The sequence below is a fragment of the Hypanus sabinus genome, chromosome 10, assembly GCF_030144855.1.
Source record: "Hypanus sabinus isolate sHypSab1 chromosome 10, sHypSab1.hap1, whole genome shotgun sequence".
NCBI classification, from domain to species: Eukaryota; Metazoa; Chordata; class Chondrichthyes; order Myliobatiformes; family Dasyatidae; genus Hypanus; species Hypanus sabinus.
Window position 1 is genome coordinate 117,503,762 of NC_082715.1, and position 21,407 is coordinate 117,525,168.

The 21,407-nt window shown below is 38.8% G+C and overlaps 1 protein-coding gene across 3 annotated transcripts in view; it reads right to left on the reverse strand.

The window, feature by feature from the left end:
- Nucleotides 1-10,105: 10,105 nt before the first annotated feature.
- Nucleotides 10,106-21,407, reverse strand: part of LOC132401026 (EH domain-containing protein 3) — an 82,288-nt gene continuing 70,986 nt past the window's right edge. For all 3 annotated transcript variants that reach the window (XM_059982762.1, XM_059982761.1, XM_059982760.1), the window contains 2 exons: nucleotides 18,068-18,232; nucleotides 10,106-14,819 (listed from right to left, as the gene is read on the reverse strand). In XM_059982762.1, coding sequence (XP_059838745.1) covers nucleotides 14,292-14,819; nucleotides 18,068-18,232 — 693 coding nt within the window. In that variant the 3' untranslated portion in view covers nucleotides 10,106-14,291. The remainder of the gene's footprint in view (nucleotides 14,820-18,067; nucleotides 18,233-21,407) is intronic.

Below are 21,407 nucleotides of genomic sequence, written 5' to 3' on the forward strand. Positions count from 1 at the left end.
GATATGGCTCGCTACAGTGGTATCATCTGCAAACTTGTCAGAGGAATTGGAGCAGAATCTGGCCCCACAGTCACATGTGGACAAAGGGTAGAGTAGCAGACCAAGAATTCAATGTTGTGGAGCACCAGTGTTTTAGAATACCACTTCCAGGTGTGCTCAATGCCCTTTCTGCTCACTTTGACCAACAAAACATGGAGGCAACTCCATGAATTCCCACATACCTCTATGATCTTTTGATTTCAGATCTGAGGCCAACATGAGAGGAACCTTCAGGAAAGTGATCCCATCGTCTAGCCCAGATGGTGTACCTGGTCAAGGACTGAAGACCTGTGCTAATCAATTGGCTGGAGGGTTTACTGGCATCCTTAGTCTCTAGCTTCGGCAGTCTTAAGGTATCCATCTGCTTCAAGCAGGCTTCGATTATATTGGTGCCCAAGAAGAACATGGTAACTTGCCTCAGTGTCTATTGTACAGCAGAGTTACATAACCTGTGATGAAGTGCTTTGAGAGGTCATTCATGACACATACCAACTCTTGCCTGAGGGTGGCGTGGATCTGTTCCAGTTTGCCTTTTGTCATAATAGGTCAACAGCAATGCCACTTGTTTGGCTATTCACTCCAATCTGGAATATCTGGATAGTCAAGTTGCATATTATCAGGATTCTCTTCACTGACTACATCTCAGTCTGCAATTCCAGTGTCCCCACACAACTAATCAATAAGTTCCAAGACCTAGGTCCTGATACCTCCTCGTGCAGCAGGATCCTTGATTTCCTCACTTGCAAACCCCAGTCATTTTGGATTGGCGACAACATCTGCTCTATAATCATTACCAGCACGAGCCTATGTGCTTAGCTCCCTGCTCTACTTTCTTTATATTTATACTGTGGGCTAAGTACAGCTCCAATGCCATATTTAAGTTTGCTGATCATACCACTGTTGTAGGCTGAATCAAAGGTGGTGGCAAATTGGCATACGGGAGGAAGATTCAAAAGCTGGTCAAATGGTGTCACAACAACAACCTCTCTCTCAATGTCAGCAAATCAAAAAGCTGATTATTGTCTACAGGAGGAAGAAAGCAGGTGGCCCATGAATCAGTCATCATTAGGGGACTGGAGGTAGAGAGGGTCAATAATTTTAAATTTTTTGGTGGTAATTATATCAGAGGACCTGTCCTGGGACCAGCACTTAAGGGTCATTACAAAGAAGGCCTCTATTTTCTTAGAAGGTTGCACAGAAGTATGTCAGCTAAAATTTTGACAAACTTCTATAGCTGCACAGTGCAGAGAATGGTTGCATCATGGCCTGGTATGGAAACACCAAGGCCCAAGAATAGGAAAGCATGGAGAAGGTGCTGGATGCAGGGAAAACTCTTCCAGCAATTGAGAACATCTACAAAGAGCACTTCCACAATAAATCATTACCCAGTATTTGTTTGTTTATTGAGATGCAATGCAGAATAGGCCCTTTTAGCTCTTTGAGTCACACCACCCAGCAAACCCCCGATTTAACTGAAGCTTCATCATGGGACAATTTGCAATGACCCAATTAACTGGTACATCTTTAGGACTGTGTGAGGAAACCAGGGAGCCTGGAGGAAACCCGTATGATCATGGTTAGAACGTACAAACTCCCTACAGATAGCATTTGGAATTGAACCCGGATCGCTGGTACTATTGTGCTAACAACTATACTGCCATTTCAAGGACCCCCACCATCCATGCCATGCTCCCTCTCACTGTGGAGGTACAAGACCCTTAGGTCCCAAGCCACCATGTTCAGAAACAGTTATTACTCTTCAACCATCAGTCTCCTGAACCAGCATGGGTAACTTCATTCACCTCAATGCTGAACTGATTCCACAACTAATGAACTCATTTTCAAGGACCCTGTGACTCATGTTCTCAGCATTATTTATTTACATATTTATTGTTATTACATAGAACATAGAACATAGAAAACCTACAGCACAACATGGGCCCTACAGGCTGAACATGTCCTTACCTTAGAAATTACTGGGGTTACCCATAGCCCTCTATTTTTCTAAGCTCCATGTACCTGTCCAAGAGTCTCTTAAAAGACCCTATCATATCTGCCTCTACCACTGTCACCGGCAGCCCATTCCACACACTCACCACTCTCTGCGTATAAAAAAAACTTACTCCTGACATCTCCTCTGTACCTACCTCCAAGCACCTTAAAACTGTGCCCTTTCGTGTTAGCCATTTCAGCCCTGGGAAAAAGCCGCTGACTATCCACACAATCAATGCCTCTCATCATCTTATACACCTCTATCAGGTCACCTCTCATCTTCCATCACTTATTATTTATTTTTTCTCAGCTCAAGCTGGTAAAACCTAAGGTACAGGCATAGCCAAGAACACTCATTTCTCAATTGCTAGGAACCTTTAGACTGTGCCAGTGATGTTTAGTATTATGGCTTTCTTAAGATTTACATAAATATTGCAGTGTAGGCCTAACAGTTTAATGCTATTGTGTAGTGCCTTTGGGATGATACCAGTTGTAGATATTAATATTGGGACAGTGTTCATGTTTCATAGTCTTTTGATTTCCTCTTTTAATTCAGTGTATTTTTGGTGTTTTTCTCTTATTTATTTCTGTAAGTTGTGTGTGTTTGGAATGACTACATCTATTAAGTTGTTCTTGTTTATCATGTATTATTATATCTGGACAGTTATTATGGATTGGTCTACCTATAATAATAGATCAATCATAATATAATTTGTGGGACTCTGACTTGTAAGGTATGGTTTCTTTTATAAGTTTGTATTTTAAAGTAAGGTTTTGGTGACTGATGTCCCTGATTGATTGTCCCTGTGTAAACAATTGAGTCAAAATGCTGCAGGATCTTGTAATGTATTGGATTGTTTCTGATTTCTCTTGCCATTTTCTGCATTTTTCATCTTGAATTAGTTGGTCTTTTATTATGTATTTTTGATAATATTTCGTGTTAACCACCTGGTCCCGTATTGTCACAATGAAGCCTTCTGTTTCTGGGAAGAGTTCTCTAAATCTGAGCCAAGCATTCAATGCTTCCTTGTCAACATCTAGTCTGCTCAGATTGTGGTGATGTCTTCCAAGGAGGGTCATTGCTCTCCCATTGGGTGACTTTTTCTTCAATAGTGAGCATTTCTTCATTTTTCTGGGTTTGCTCTCATTTGTTTAGTGATATGTACTTCTTATCAGAATTGCATATACTCACGTGGAGTTCTGAATCCTGTTTTCATTGTTGAAAATATATCCTTAGAAGTTTTATCTGACTTGTGTAAATTTTTAATGTTTTTAAATGTTTAAATCTTTCTCCTTCTCTCCTGGATAGTGTTAATCTAAGCACATTTGAGTGTATGTAGTTTTTTTTCTGAAATTTGTCATTTCAGTTAGTATTTTTCTTTGTAAATTATCCAGAGTGGCTTCAGACCAAGGTATTATGCCAAAAGAGTACATTAATATGGGTATAGCAAAAGTGTTTACTGCCTTTGTTATATTTTTACTGTTGAGCTCTGGCAGATTCTCCTTAAGCGCTGAAGTAAATTTTGTCAAAAGTTTTTCCTTTATCACACAATGATCTATTTAGTTTGCTTGTTGATATCACAGATACTTCTATGTTTCATATTCACCCATCAGTTGTATTGTATCCTGCTGCTCTGCTTTGTATTCTATTAGCTCGATTGCACCTTCCTTTATTTTACTGTTCTGTGCTTATCTAGACCAAAGTTCATGCTTATATCTTTCGAAAACAGTTCTATTATTTGAATTAATTGTGTTAGCGTTACTAATGAAGGAGCATATAATTTCAAATCATCCATGAATAGGAGGTGTGTCAAGGTATAATTCATTTGATTGTTTCTGATTTGATACACAATTTTTGTACAATTAAGTAAATTAGAGAGCAGATTTAAAAGCTAGCCAAAATCATGGTGGGCTTAGAGACTCATCCTGAAAAATACTTTGGCATATTATAATCAACCTATCTATTTACAACCAAAAATAAACCAATGTTTCATCAGATGATGTGGGAATTTTACAACTATTGAGTGTAGTTTATATATACACACATACATATTAAGAACTATTATTAACCATGAGTGTGAGACAGAATCAAATGCTTTTAGGTAGTCATTATAACAACATGAAAGGGTTCTGCTTTTCCTCCGCTCTTGATTTAGAATCAGAATCAGTTTTAATATCACCAGCGTATGTTGTGAAATTTGTTAACTTTATGGTAGTAGTACAATGAAATACGCAATAAACAGGTACAGGAAAAAAGAACCCGAGTTACATTAAGTATATACATGTCTATTAAGTAATTAAGTTAAAATGAGTAGTGCAAAAAAAAACAGAAATAAAAAAGTAGTGAGCTCGTGTTCATAGGTTCAATGTCCATTTAGAAATCGGATGGCAGAAGGAAAGAATCGATGAGTGTGTGCCTTCAGGCTCCTGTACCTCCTTACTGATGGTAGAAAAGTGAAGAGGGCATGTCCTGGGTGGTGGGGATCCTTAATGATAGACACTGCCTTCCTAAAGGCACCACCCCTTGCAGATGACTTGGACAATGTGGAGGCTGGTATCCATGATAGGGCTGACTAATTATATGAGTTTCTGCAATCTATTTCAATCTTGTGCAGTAGCACCTCCTCCCCCCATAACAGACAGTGATGCAACTAGTCAGAATGCTCTCCACGGTACATTTATAGAAGTTTTCAAGTGTTTTAGTTGACAAACCAAATCTCCTCAAACTTCTAATGAAACAGATATTGGCTTGCCTTCTGCAGAGCTGCATCAATATCTTACATCCAGGTTAGGTCCTCAGAGATACTGACACTGAGGAATTTCTCACACTTTCTGCTTCTGATCTCTCTTTGGGGATTGGTTTGTGTTCCCTTGTCTTACCCTTTCTGAAGTCCACAACCAGCTCTATAGTTTTACTGATGTTGAGTGCAAGGTAGTTGCTGCGACACCACTCAACTAATAGGTACATCTCGCTCCTGTATGCCCTTTTGTTACCATCTAAAATTCTGTCCACAATGGTTGTATATCAGCAAATTTATAGATGCTGTTTGAGCTGCGCCTAGGTCCTGGCTCTTCCTGAGACAGATGTTGGTTCTAGCCTTGATCAGCCTCAAAGTATTTCATCACTGAGGATGTGAGTACTACTGGATGATAGTCATTTGGCAACTTACACTGGTATAATTGTTGCCCTTTTGAATCAGGTTGGGTACTTTTGACTATAGCAGTGAGAGAAAATGTCTTTGAGTACTCCCACCAGTTGGTTGGTACAGGTTTTCAGAGCCTTACCAGGTACTCCATTCAGCCCTGCTGCCTTGCGAGGGTTCACCCTTTTGAAAGACAGCCTGACGTCGGCCTCTGAGACAGAGATCACAGGGTCATCAGATGCTGCAGGGATCCTCTTAGTTGTAGGTCTATTCTCCCTTTCAAATGAGCATAAAACGTGAGGAGCCTGTCTGGTAATGAAGCTACAAATTACAATGGGAAATATAAAAAGCATGTCAAAGGGTAATGTTATAATAGACATGGGGGATTTCAAAATGCAGATAGACTGGGGAAAATCAGGTTGGTGCGAGATCCCAAGGGGGAAATTTGTAGAATGCCAACGAGATGGCTTTTTAGAGCAACTTGTGGATGAGCCAATAGGGGATCAGCTATTCTGGATTGGATGTTGCGTAATGAACCAGAACTGATTCAGGTAAAAGAACCCTTAGGGACCAATAGTCATAATATGATAGAATTCATCCTACAATTCGAGAAGGAGAAGCCATGGTCAGATGCATCAGTATTATAGTAAAGGGAATTACAGAGGCATTAGAGAGGAGCTGGCCAAAATTGATCGGAAGGAGGCACTAGCAGGGCTGACAGCAGAGCAGGAATGGCTGGAGTTTCTGAGAGCAATTCAGATGGTGTAAGATGGCCTTAAGGTGTAAGATTTCCCAAAGTAATAGTTTTAGTAGTATTCTAAAGGCAGGTTGATGCAACCATGGCTGACAAGGAAAGTCAAAGGCAACATAAAAGCCAAAGAGAGGGGATATGTTAGAGCAAAAAATAGTGGGAAGCTTTTAAAAACCACCAGAAGGCAACTAAAAGAAGTCATAAAGAAGGAAAAGGTAAGCTAGCCAATAATATTAGAGGATACCAAAAGTTTCTTCAGAAATATAAAGAGGAAAAGACAGGTGAGAGTAGATATTGGACCATTGGGAAATGTTGCTGGAGAGGTGGTATTGGGGTCAAGGAAATAGCGGATGAACAGAATAAGTATTTTGCATCAGTCTTCACTGTGGAAGACAGTTCAAGAGTGTCAGATGGCAGGAGTGAGTGAAGCTGCCATTACTAGGGAGAAGGTGCTTGGAAATCTGAAAGGCATGGAGATAATTAAATCACCTTGACCAGATGGTCCACGGTACTGAAAGAGGAGGCCAAAGAGATTGTAGAGACATAGAACTGATCCTTCAAGGATCAATAGATTCTGACATGGTTTCAGAGGACTGGAAAATTACAAATGTCACTCCATTCTTCAAGAGGCATAAGAAAGGAAATTGTAGGCCAGTTAGTCTGACCTCAGTAGTTGGGAAGATATTGGAGATGATTGTTAAGGATGTGGTTTCGTGGTACCTGGAGGCACACAATAAAATCACTGAAGTCATCATGGTTTCCTTAAGAGAAAATCTTGCCTGACAAATTTGTTGGAAGTCTTTGATGAAATAACAAGCAGGATAGACAAAGGGGAATTGGTGGATGCTGTGCACTTGGATTTTCAGAAGGCCTTTGCAAGGTGCCACACATGATGTTGCATAACAAGAGCCCATGGTACTACAAGAAAGATTCTAAATTGGATAAAGCAGTAGTTGATTGGTTGGAGGCAAAGAGTATGAATAAAGGTTGGCTGCCAGTGCCTAGTGATGTTCCACAGGGGTCTGTGTTGGGACCACTTCTTTTTAAGTTATATGTCAATGATCAATGAGACTGAATTGATGGCTTTGTGGCCAAGTTTCAGGATGATATGAAGATAGGTGGAGGAGCAGGTACAGTTGAGGCAGCAAAGAGGCTACAGGACTTAAGACAGATTTGGAGAATGGGCAAAGAAGTGGCAGATAGAATATAGTGTTGGGAAGTGTATGGTCATGCAAAGCATAGACTATTTTCTAAACAGGGAGAGAATTCAAAAATCTGAGGTGCACAGGGACTTTGGCAGGATTCCCTAAAGGTTAATTTGCAGATAGAGTCAGTGGTGAGGAAGGCAAATGTGATGTTAGCATTCATTTTGAGAGTACTAGTACAGAAAAGAAAGCTTAAGGCTTCATAAGGCACATGTGAGGCCTCACTTGGAGAATTGTGAGCAATTTTGGGCCCCTTATCTAAGAAAGGATGTGCTGACATTGAAGATGATTCAAAAGAGGTTCATGAAAATGATTTCAGCATTGAAAGCCTTATCATATGGGAAGCGTTTGATGTCTCTGTGACTTTACTCAATGGAATTCAGAAGAACGAGGAGTGATCTCATTAAAAGTTATCGAACATTGAAAGGTTCTATTGAGTGGATGTGTTTCCTATAGCGGGGGAGTCTAAGGACAGAGCCTCAGAAGAGAGGAGTGCTCTTTTAAAATGAAGGAGAGCAATTTCTTTAGCCAGAGTGGTGAATCTGTGGAATTCATTGCCACAGGGAGCTGTGCAGGTCAAGTCACTGGGTATATTTAAGACAGAGGTTGATTAGTCAGGGCAAGCAGAGTATATGGAGAACTGTTGAAAGGGAACGGTATTAGCCATGATGAAATGGCTCAGACCCAATGGGACAAAAGGCCTAATTCTGCTCCTATATCTTATGGACTGGCTTGTAGTTTTGTGTTGAATTAGTTATCACAACTTTTCTAATCCAGGCATGACTTCCAAATGTGGGGGGGGCCCTAGAAGATCCAGGTTGTTCAAAGACTAATATTTCTTTCAAAATAATATGGCAGAATCATATGGGTTTGTTTCAAGTCCAATTATGTTAACATACTGAATAAATTTCCCTGGTGTATTGTTTTTAGTCTCTTGAACTTAATTACAATCTCTACATGCTAACAGTGTAAAAAGTGACAGCTGGCCAATTACAGTATCGATCCCTCTCAACTTTACTGCAGCCATGTCTTGCCATGATAGATCTCCAAGATATGTCTTAGAGTCTTATGTCAAGCATAGTCATATGCCCCACTTGTTGGAGGCCATTTCCTAATTGGGGCATTGATCCTGGGAACGTAAACCTGGAAAAGGATGTTGACATTATTTTACCCTGGCAGGTATCTGCTGGATAGAGATTATATGTGCTCATATAATCTTTATCAGAACCATCAGATTGAAGTGAAAGCAGGGGATTCTTCATCCAAATGATCAGATGCTGGTGTCTACATTCTTACCTTACACATTCCAGTTTAAGATAGCATTAATGAAGCACAGTAACTATTTGCCTGGAGCAAACAAAATAAAAGTTCTAACTTACTTTTCTAATCACACTCTTTCTGGTAAACAATCACTGCAATCAATAGCCTATAACTTCTCTTTCAGAGTTGAGCTTTTGAACCTCCTGTATGACTTGACATTTTTGTGGTGTGAATGGAAGTCTTGAAGGTGCAGGATGGTTGTGGCATGGCATGTACGTGCCAAATCAAGGCGACACGGCCCAGGCCCAAGAGCGAGAAATGAGCCAATGTTTGACCATTGCCGGAGGAGTCTTGGGAGGTGATCCAATGTGGCAGAACCGAGGTGAAGCAAAGCAGAGCCTGGCCCGAGAACAAGGAAAGTCCTGAGGGTTGATCAATTTTAGAGACCAGCTGAATTGCATAGGTCGGGTATGGGACGAATCAAGGTGGCGGGACTCAAGCCTGAGAATATATTAAAGCAGAACAGCCCAGTTCTGAGAGCAAGGAACAACATGGAGTTTGGATGTTTTAGATGCCAGGCCAGATTGAAAAGGTCAGGATGTTGGGGCCACAGGCTAGATCAGCTCGCTGGTTCGCAAGGTTTACTCATTTCTGTACTGAATGAGGTTGAGACCTGTAGCTAACGGGCTCCTGAATTGGTTACTGGCTTTGTATGTGTGTGCTTTCACTTTTGTGAACTTCAGTTCTGAATGTTATTTGCTTACTTTTATTGTTTGCATACTATTTTCTTTCCTGCACATTAGGTGTTTGATGGTCTTTTTCTTTAAATGGGTTCTATTGGGTTTTTGTTTTGTGGCTGCCAGTAAAGAGATGAATCTCAATGTTTTATATAGTGAACATACAGTACTTTGAAGCGATTCGATGCGGCAGAACAGAGGAAGGGAGTGAAGGTGTGGCAGAATCAAGGCGGTGGGGCCCAGTCCCAAGAGCAAGAAAATCCCCAAGGTTTAATTGATTTAAGCGCAGGCCTAATTGGATAGATTGTGTCAGACCCAATCGAGGCGATGACGCTCAGGCCGGAGAGCATATCGAAGCTGCAGGGCCTGGGTCCAAGTACAAGGAACAACCTGAAATTTGATGAATTTAAGTGCTAGGCGAAATCAGAAGGCATGGGTTGAATCAAGGCGACAGTGTCCAGTCCCAAGAGCATATCAAAGTGGCAGGGCCCAGGTCTGTGAGAGGAACCTGAGGTTTGGATGATATAAGCATTGGGCTAGATTGAAAAGGTCAGGATATTGAGGCCAGAGACGAGGCATGGGCTGGTTCAGCTCACTATTCCGCGATGTTTGCTCATCCCTACACTGAAATGAGGATACAGACTCTGTTTAGTGAACTTCAGTTGTTTGCTTCCTTACATGGTTTACGCAATGTTTTTTAAAACGGCACATTGGGTGCTTGACGGAGTTTTTGAAAAATGGATTCTATTGGGTTTCTTTGTTTTGTGATAAATCTCAAGGTTGCATATAGTACATATACTTCGATAACAAATGTACTTTGATTTTGACATTCATATTTCTACAAAGGTTTACATTAGCTTTGACATCCCCTGCATCCCTTCTTTAGACTTTTATTTCAAGTTAGGTAACTTTTAGTTAATTTCCATATGGTAAACAGATCACATTTCTCTATGAAGTTGAATACAGACAACAAAAAGGTAAAGGCAACAGTTTATTAGTATTTCTCTAATCTACAGCTTCCTTTAAATACAATGTTAATATAGGATTTTTAAAAATAAATGTACAATAACATTATTGGCAAAAGAAAAAAATCCTTTTGGCAAACCTTGGTTAGCATTGTGATAGTTTGTAATGAATCAGGAATTCCATTAACAGAATTTCCAAAATTCAATACCATGCTTTGAAAAATGTGTTTGATGGGACCACAGGTATGTTAGTAGTTAATCATAGACCATTTTTTCCCTCGCATTTTCTCTTCTGAAATTTGGTTAATAAAGGTTTAATATTTAAGATTAGCTCAAGTGCCACAACAAATTTGAACAACTGAAAACTAGCAATGTGACCAGGATGCCATAATCTACAAAACAAAGTGTAGGTTTTTATTCTCCTCGTCACAATAAAGCAACCAGTGCAATAGGGAAATAAGAACTTGGTCATAAAAGTACAAAATGCTGAAGTGCTCAAATTTGTTCAATGTTATTAATTTGGACTCTTTCTATTGCGGAAATAGTTTTTGAAAAGATGTTATTCATTAGTATTTAATCTTAAAGACCAGGCTCCCTGAAAAATATTTGTATACAGATTAGAAACTTGCTTATTCATAATAATAATAATGCAAAAATAGAGGTAATGATTAAAAGCTCTAGACATCAAAAATTGCATGTGACCCAAAAATTTAAATACACAAATGTAGAGGCTACTGAAAACAAAAATAATTTCAACTGTTTAAAGAAATGGGGTTAGCCAACAAACAGGGAAGCAGGGACATCCAAATGCACACAAAGCAGATATCAAAATGAAATGCAAGCTCCAACACACTAAATAGTCGCAATCAATGAAAAACACCATAAAACACTGGCTTTCCTAACATCTAGTGTATAGTTCTACTTTCTGAAGATTTTGTTCTTATTGTTGTAGTACTATTCTTTGGTAGAAATGGCCATTTCATACAGTAGCAATTTGAAGACAACAAAACTTCAGAATTAGAGTTTTACTTGACTGCTTGTGTATTTCACATTATAAAGCTGATTATCAGTAAACAAATAGAGGTCAAAAAAGTTCAACCTCTACTATAGGAAAAGAATAGTACATACTTTGTTATGCAAGTAGGGTTTATAATATTATTTATATCATTATAATATCATTTTATATATATATATATATATACACACACACACATATATATATATATATATATATATATATATATTAGTATAGGGAAGTGTGTGGTAATGGGTGAAGGTTAAAATCCTACTAATCTTTGCACATTTAATTAACTTTTGAATAGTGGCACAAGTAACCATGAAGCAAGGAGAAATAAAGGTGTACTGTGGTAGATAGATTTTCACTAACATTCTCTTCTATTCATTGAAATGATCTCAAAGCACAGGTAATTCCATTCACAGTTCCAACCAGAGGCCATCTTAAAACTAACTGGAGATGCTTAAGAATATGCATATGTGAGAGTAATCTATTTACAATTTGAAATTTTATAGGATAATGCTAATTATTTTTATCATAATTTTAATGAGAAAGTGCTTTGAGGGCTAGGGTACACATTAAAAATATGACCCATGGTAAATATAACATTTTCATTAATCTTCAAGGTGTTTAAAAAAAACCTGTGCATATCAACTGCTCAGAATATCTGAATGACATAGATCAGCTGGTTGAGTGAAGTTTCAACACCTGATTGTAGACTTCAGGAAGAAGTTGGGAAAACACACCAGTCCTCAGCAGCAGCAGAAGATTGGGTGTACAGCTTCAAGTACCTGATTGTCATCTTGATGCAATCATGAAGAAGGTATGCCAGCAGCTCTTCTTGTTTGGGTATGTCAGGAGATATGTGATGACACCAAAGTCAGCATCCATTATTAGGGACTCTGACTACACATGCCTTCTACTGGTTACCACTATCAGGGAGGTACAGGTGCAGAAGTCTCAAGATCCATATTCAGAAGCAGCTTCTTCCTTATCTGCCATCAGATTTCCAAACAGTCTTTGAACACTATCTCATTCTTTTTTTTCTATACTTCTTGTAATTTTGCCTTTGTACTGTACTGCTGCCACCAATTTCACAGTAATAATGAACTTGATTCTGATTCATGGGTCTGTCTAAAGTACTTAGCCTACACACATCTCACAGCAGTTAATTTAGTATATTTCCTTATCAATTACAGTTGGTTTGTAGCAGATTGGTGGCAGACATCAAATTTAAAAAAAACATCGAGTAATTTAAGGAGACTATTTTGGTAATGTTGTATGCTGAACAGAATGATGCAAGAATGCTTTTAGACAGCCAGCTGAGATTTCAGTATGGACCAGTGTAACTGACAAATCACATTTCTTGCTTTTAAAGCATGATCTGATCTAAAAGCATTCCTTCCTCAAGAGAGGTTGTGGAAAGAATTCCAAAGAATATTTCTTCCACAGCCCCTTTGACCATGAATTCCAAGCCTTTGTATTGGTTCCAGGCAAGAAAACAATTACGTGCAGAGTACTTGTGCAAATTTCAGTGATTTCCCCTCTTCATCCTTCACCCCAAGTGTTCACACACACAAAAAAAACACCCGTGAAATCCTACTAGTAACAGTTTAATTCCACATTGGAAGCATGATTCTTTAAAAATATTTTTTCGGTAATATTCAAGTTCCTTTTTGAAGTGTAGTGGAATTTGGTGGCATTTTCTTGGAGCAGGCAATGGGTGAGGTTGTGTCACATGGTATAGAAAGAGAGAGCCTTCAACATGTTTGCCACAAATTACACCTGTTTTAAATAGATCACAAAGCATCAATGGTGTTCAATCTGTGGGCATGGGAATACATTCATGTGTATCTAGGAAGCAAATCTTCTTGCTTTTTTCCTCAATGGAAGATAAAGACCTTTGACTGACATTGCAGATCCCTCACTAATGTAGTGTATGTCTATGGATTCACAATGTAGTTTCAGTATAACAACAGTGATTTTCCACAGCAATGTTCAACAGCTATAGGACAGAAAAATAACTTACATTTACAAAGAATTCTCACACATAGAACATTTTAAAGAGGTGCCAGAATATTCAATACGATAATGGAAGACATTGAACTGAACATTTTATGGTATGTCTTGCAACATAACTAAGTTTAAGGAAAATAAGCAAAGGTTAGGTGATAGAACTGTCAAGTAGAATATACCCAACTATTACAAATACAAGATGATGTACAACTTTTCCACTATACCTGGTATTATGTTTAGCCTGATCAATAAACATGCAGTACAGTATATATTTGACAGTACTCTTTAGGATAGAATTTGGTTTAGTTTCTTTACTAATGTCAAAGTATATTATAGATATAATACTTGTATAATACTTTGCATTATAGATATCACATATCCAGTTAAACTACACCCTATTGTTACAGATTATTAGTCACATAAGGGCTTCACAAAAAAAGTTTTGAAAGAAAAAGTACTTAATAGAATTTCTGTTCATGAATCAAAAAAGCCATGTTTCCAAACCTCCTTTTGTAGAAATATCAAAGTTTTCATACAAATCACTTATTTCTACCATAGAGTGGTTCTGTGAACATTTTTCCTCAAACGTTCCTGTCCATGGAGTGACCATTGAGAAACACTGAGCTATTCCTTATAAAATCTAAATCTATATAAAGTGAAAAAAAATTATCCTTGCAGTAACTAGGTATTCAGAGGACAACTGGCTGAATTATTTAGCATCATGCAGAAATTGAGTAGTTGAGATAAATCAAAATACTCTAGTTACCTAAAAATAAGGCAGAAGCTTGAGGAAAAAAAATTCGAACTCCCTGTCAAAGGAGAACAGAAACTCAGTAGTACTACTCACAGTCAAGGTGACATCACAGTGCTCCACAACATTAAAAAAGGGACATGAAGGAGCAACACTCCCAAGGCACTCCTGTCTCCAAGTGAACAGTAACTCTGTTGCCACTCTTTCAAGAACACAGGCATTTATTTTGGTGGTTAAAGTAGCAAATTCTATGCTCTGAAACCTGGAGTATTGCAATCAGTGTAAATAATGGAAATAAAAATATTTAAGTAAAAGCTTTAACACTATTTTTGCCTGCTTAAGATTTGGAATCTTCATTCTTCAGTGGTTTTTCATCTTCACCTTCTTGTGCTGTGTTTTTTTTTCCAGCTGCCAGATTCACTCAGCCAGCTTTCTCTTTGATGGTGGAATGAGATGCCATGGAATTTCACTGGGTAGTTCATGACCTTCCAGCTTGACTTTAATTAAATGGTTGGCCAATGCAAACTCTTCATCATCTAACATGCCATCCTTGTCAATATCTGCCAATTTCCAGATTTTTCCCAGCACTGTGTTTGGAAGCTTCGACTTCACCATTTCTCTCTTTGCATTTGCACCAGTGATCTTCCCATTGATGGGTGATAGAGTGTAAAATATCTCATCATAGCTTGGTTTATCTCTGATCACAACCCACTCAAGATCATCAATACCCTCACCAGCTCCCTCACCATATCCATGTCCAAACGGGCCACTCATTGTGCCTTCAAAAGCTCCCCCTTTCACAACTGGGACAGGTTGCTGGGTTTCTTCTTGACGTACGAGGATCATGAGCTGAGCGATGTCATTTCCTAACATGTCATCTACTGTCTCTAACAGTTTAATCTTTAGTGGCTGAAATTTGTTGAAATCCTGTGCTTGCAGCTGATCCTGGAAATTAAGAAACAGGAAGCTTATTTTGAATCAGAGTGGATAATCAAGACATTGTCAGGTTAATACTTTCTAAATGGCTGCAACCATTACAAACAGTCTACTATCCATGAAACAACACTAAATTAGCCTTAGACTTCTAAAAAGCTTTGAAATAGAAATTATATTTGCATTATTGTTTGCTACAGATGAGTTGTCGGAAGAACAGATGATAGCAAATGTTGTGCTTTTACTTAAGGACTGCAAAGAATAATGTGGGATTTTGAAGGATAATAAACATGCATCTGGAAAGAAAAGAGTTGATTAGGCATATAGCTGTCTTATGACCTGGACTGAGTTTTTTTTTGAAGTGACCAAGAAAGTTGATGAGCCAGGATGATAGATGTGTCTGTATGGACTTCAGTAAGGCTATGATAAGATTCCACGTGGTAGGCTGCTCTGGAAAATTAGTTCACTGGAAACTCAGGGAGAGCAGGCTAATTGTATACACAATAGGCTTGATAGTAGGTAGCAGAGGATGATTGGGAGGTTTCTTAGACTACAGGCCTGCAACTAGTACTGTGGTTCAAGGGTTGGTACTGGGTCTGCTGCTATTTGTCACTTGTTTTTAACAATTTGGATAAGAATGGATAAGGCATGGTCAGTATGTTGCAGATATCACTAAAATAGGTGAAATAGAAGACAATGAAGAAGGCTATCAAAGACCACAGGGCATCTTGATCAGTTGAATAAGTAGACTGAGGAATAGCAAATGGAGTTTAATTTAGATAAGAATGCAACATTGTATGCTATAAAGTCAAATCCAGGTAGAATTTTCACACTGAATGGGAGGGCCCAGGGAGAGTTGTGGAACAGACAGACCTTGGATACAAGCACTTTTCCTGAAAGTGGAATCACAGATAGATAGAGTGGAGAAGACTGCCTTTGGTATGGTGGCCTTTATCATTCAGGCCATTGAATATCAAAATTGTACAAGATGACGAGGCAGCACGGAATATTCTCTTCAGTGTTGGTCACCCTGTATAGGAAAGATGTTTTGAAACTGGAAAAAGTGCAGAAAAGATTTACAAGAATTGTTGCCAAGACTTGTGAGACTGAGTTAAAGAAAGATGTGGGACAGGCTAGGATTTTATTCCTTGGAGTGCAGGATACTGGGAGGTGAATTTTATAGTTGCATAATATCATGGAGGGCACAGGTAAGATGAATGCATTCATTCTTCCATCAACCACACCACCCTCCCTCACAAGAGTTGGAAAATCAAGAATTAGAGGGCAAAAGATTTTAGGACAGATTTGACAGTCACTTGTAAAAATCTTATTTTTTTTTTAATTTACACAAAGCATTAAGGGTGGTATGTATGTGGAATAAGTTGCCAGAGAAAGTGATTGAGACAGCTACAATAACAACTTTTTCAAAAGACAATTGGCAGGCACGTGGATAGGAAGGGTTTAGAAGGCTCTGGATGAAACACTACAGAGAGCTTTGATGGACATTTTGGTTAGCATGAATCAGTTGAGCTGAAAGGTCTGATTCAAAGCTACATGACTTTATACAGGTTAATAAAGATAATACCATTCCAATTTCCACTCCCATTTTATCACTTCAATACTGAACTATTAGTGGTTTGCAACCCATTCTCCACTTAGTAGAAACTTCCACGAGACCTCAAACCTACAAGATCATAATCTATTGAGCGGCACTGATGCCGTCCTCATGTATACTCTGGTGACATGAACATACAATGGCACTTAAAAACAAGTACTACCAATGCTGCCTCTGCAAGATTTTCCAAGTCCAGTAGTTTGATAGATAAACCAATGTTGGTGTTCTCTCCTTCCCTAGGCCAGTATACCCAACATCACAATATTTATTGCGCCAATGAGCTCTGGCAAGTGGGATTACCTGATGGTGTCTGTATGCTTGATACCAGAATATCAGAACAAGCACTTCATTCCAAGTTCTGCCATTGGAAAAAAGTCACATCATGTTCCAACTCATTAGATACCCCATCCACAAATTCAGGAAAGAGTATATGGGAAGCTATTGAGCATATATTTTGCATTGGGAGCATGCATATACAGTGGGGAAAAACTAGCATATCTGCATCTACACACCCACCTGTCTAATATCATCCATCTCACCTGTGGCAAAGTATCAATGATTCTGGAAAACACTTGCTTAGTGTTCAGATGACTATTCAATTTGACAAGGCTATTTCTCATCTTTTAAGAGCCAAAAGAAATAAAGAAGCAGTAAATTATTTTCAATCTAGGGCCTACCAGACAAAGACAATTTCAAAATCTTCACTTGAATACACCATTCCTAATTGTTCACCTCATTTAAATTCCATATGTGATCATAATCCTTCACTGTGCAAACATCCTAACCTGCATTCTTCTGGAAATTCAATTCCTTCAATTTTTACCCCTTGCATATTCCAAACGTATTCTCAACTATTCCATTCTCCTACTTGTATTTTTTTAATTGGTCAAGTGATGACTCAATTTCCTTTTGAAACCCATGACTGCTTCCCCAGGGTATGGAAAGTCAGTGAACATCCATTGTTTATCATGGACAAAATACGCTGCAGTTACTCACCCAGGTTACATGCACACCTCAGACCTTCAAACTCTACTATTGTAACTCCAAGTACAAGGGCAGAGGTACACAGAACATTACTACATGCAGATTTCCCCACCCATTCTACTGAGATCTCTTTATCTCACCACTGAAAGATGTACCTTCTGAGCACAAGCTTCAAAATTCTCTCCATATGCACCTTTCTAAATTCCGCATGACAATTCTTCCCATCCAATTTTGCTCCTATATCTCATGAGAGTCTACATTACTGGCACTACATGTACAAATAAGCAATACGCTTAAGGCAGAAAACCGACAGTAGTAAATGGAATGGGAAACCATTTGAAGTCAATCTGAACCAATTCAAATACAAAGTAACTAATGAAAAAAATAAAAATTAGTGGCATTCAGTAATGTCCCTTTATTTTAGGAAATCATACTCTGCATGGACAACATAATCTTGCAAAATTGTGTCATATCCCTAGATTCTATGCATCAGTTTTCCTTGACTATATGTATAACTTTACTTAGAATATGTAATAAGACAGGGAAAAAACCACACAACTATGCCAACACACACGATGTTTGGATATTGTACTATTATGGTAAACATACCAAAAATAAGTTGACAAAATGAGCAACAGAAAACTAGCCAATTCAGACCTACCTGCATTTTCTTAATGTTTGGAAAATCTCCTGGAGAAATCTGATGCTCTCGTTCAATCCGTGCATAAATTTCTCCGAGACCATTAATCAGTTCTTTCTTTTTGTTATCTTTACCAAATACAGCTGGCATCTCTTTCCGCAAGGCACTGATGATATAGGCATGAACCTGCAGAATAAAACAATGCAATATGTTAACACAAGGAGCCTACCTTTTATTGCAGACAGATTATGGAGAACAAATTACCAGAAGAGGGAGAGAAAACTAATTCTGCCATTTGGACTAACACGTGCATGCATGTCATACATGAATGTAATATTATAGGAGCTTGGTTGTATGTGCAGGTGCCTGTAACTTGGCTATTTGTAATGCAAAGATAGCCTGTACAGATGCAAAACTATTATAATTTGCAGAATAGCAACAGATTATTTTTTCCACAATGTTGTAAAATACTATGCACCAAAGAGTACAGCCTACTATATTCTACCATGTTGGCTTGGACAATACTGCAATCTCATTAGATAACTGAAGGACATATTGAAGGACACTAACCTAGGTGGAGGGTCAGGGATGATAAACAAAATTTTATATGAGAACCAGACAGATTATGACCTAGAAATGGATGTATAGTTAATGAAGAATACAGGTTTTTTTTTAGAACTCCATTCACAAATATGGAACCTGCTCTATAGGCAATCACTTTTAATTTCCTGATCTTCCACTCGGGAATGAGTCTGGTGATTGAAGTTTCAATGGGATAGCATATTGGAAACAACAATCATAATTTCAAAAGTTTTATAGTAGTCTGGATAAGGGCAAGACTAATCCGCAGGTGGAAGTGCTAAAATTTTGGGTGGGACTGGGAAAGATGACAACTCTAACAGCATTAGGGAGAGAGTGGGGGAAGTATATCAGGTGTGGTTGTTTAAGGGGAAATCCTCATTTGGCCTATGGGAGTCTTTTAAAGACTGGTTGGTTAAAGTTCGGACCAGCACGATCCTATGAGGATGAGAGGAAAGAATGGCAAGGTTCAGAAATGTTGGATGACAAGAGAATTTGTAAATTTAGTTAAAAAGGAAAGAGGAAGCATATGCAAAGTTTAGGAAACTGACGTAAATCAAAGCCCTTGAGGAACATAAAGGAAGCTAGAAAAAATTTGAAAGGATGAGGGGTAGTGGGGGTGTGAGCCATGAAATTTCCTTTGCAAGTAGGTTTATAGAAAATCCATAGGCAGTAGTCAAAGTCCTTAATGAGTACTTTGTAGAAGTATTCTTCAAGGAAAAGGTTCCCCCAAGGCTCCTTCAGAAAGTAAGGAAGCAAGGGATCTGAGGAGACCTTGCCTTGTGGATCCAGAATTGGCTTGCCCACAGAAGGCAAAGGGTGGTTGTAGATGGTTCGAGTTCTGCATGGAGGTCAGTGACCATTGGTGTTCCACAGGGATCTGTTCTGGGACCCCTCCCCATTGTGATTTTTATAAATGACCTGAATGACAAATTAGAAGGGTGGGTTAATAAGTTTGCTGATGACACAAAGATTAGGGGTGTTGTGGATAGTCTGGAGGGTTGTCAGAGGTTATAGCGGGACATCGATAGAATGCAGAACTGTGCTAAGGTGTGGCAGATAGACTTCAACACAGATAACTGTGATGTTGTTCATCCTGGCAGGTCAAATTTGAAGACATAATATAATATTAATGGTAAGACTCTTGGCAGTGTGGAGGATATGAGAGATCTTGGGGTACGTGTCCATGGGACACTCAAAGCTGTAAAGGTTTACAGTGTTAAGAAGGTGTATTGTGTGTTGGCATTCATCAACCATGGGATGAGCCATGAGGTAATGTTACAGCTATATAGGACCCTGGTCAAACCCCACTTGGAGTACTGTGTTCAGTTCTGGTCACCTCTCTACAGGAAAGATGTGGATACTACAGAGAGAGTTCAGAGGAGATTTACAAGGATGTTGTCTGGATTGGAGGACATGCCTTATGAGAATAGGTTGAATGAACTTGGCCTTTTCTCTTTGGAGTGATGGAGGATGACAGGTGACCTGATCGAGGTGTATAAGATGATGAGGAGCATTGATTGTGTGGATAGCCAGAGGCTTTTCCTCAGAGCTGAAATGGCTAACACAAGGGGGCACAGTTTTAAGGTGCTTCGAAATAGGTACCGAGGGGATGTCAGGGTAAGTTTTTCCAGAGAGTGGTGGGTGCGTGCACTGCCAGCAGCGGTGGTGGAAGCAGATACAATAGAATATTTTAAGAGCTTCTTATATAGGTACATGGTGCTTAGAAAAATAGAGGGTTATGCACTAGGGAAATTCTAGGCAGATTCTAGAGTAAGTTACATGGTCAGTACAACATTGTGAGCTGAAGGGCCGGTAATGCGTTGTAGATTTTTACGTTCTATGTTCTATGACATTGATGATGGTGAGATCAGTAAAGCGTATGTTGATAGCCAGGGCATGTTAATATTAAAAACAATGTGGTGCTAAAACTCTTGAAGAACGTTAAAGTGGTTAAGTGCCAAGGGCTGAAAGAATATATCCCAAGATACCGCAGTAAGCAAGGGAAGAGATAGATTTTTGATCCTATGCAAGGTGATGCATTTGGAAGTCAAATTTAAGAGTAAGTTATTCAGTAACTGGCAGAAGCATTAATGTATAAATGGGTGTGAGCCCAAAGCTCTCTTACAACTCAAGTAGATAGGATGGTAAAGGTAGTAATGATATGCTTTCCCTCTTTGATCAGGAGATTGACAATGAGTCAAGAAATCAAGTTGTAGTTGGCTACAGCTTTGGTTAGGCTGCATTTGGAATATTGCGTGCAGTTCTGTTCACCCTATTATAGGAAGGCTTTTGAGATGGTGCAGAAGACGCTACAAGGACAAACTTGGACTGATTTCTTTGAAGATCAGAGGTTGATAGAGCAACCTGATGGAAGTAGATAAAATTGAGAGGCATAGATAGGGTAGCTGAGGATACACCCTGGCATTGTTTAAGTTCTTTTCCAGGTAACTCTTTCAGCATGTCCTGATGATTTGCCGCAATTTTTAGAAAAACTGATGTGGGAATTTTACTGATGAGTGCATCTCTTTTAAAAAAAAGATGAAGAATGAAGCTCTCATCCTCCTAAGTACTTTAGATCACAAATATTATAAGAGCTCTCAAATTAATAACTTCTCCATGGTTGTTTTTTATCTTAATCTAAGGACAACAAAACCTGTCTACAATTTTTCAATGAGCAGCCTTTCTACTGCAGTCAAGAGCAAGACTAATGAAAATCTCAGCATCAGGATACAAGTTTTAGACTTATTTATTCCACTGGGAAGGCAACAGGTACCACTCT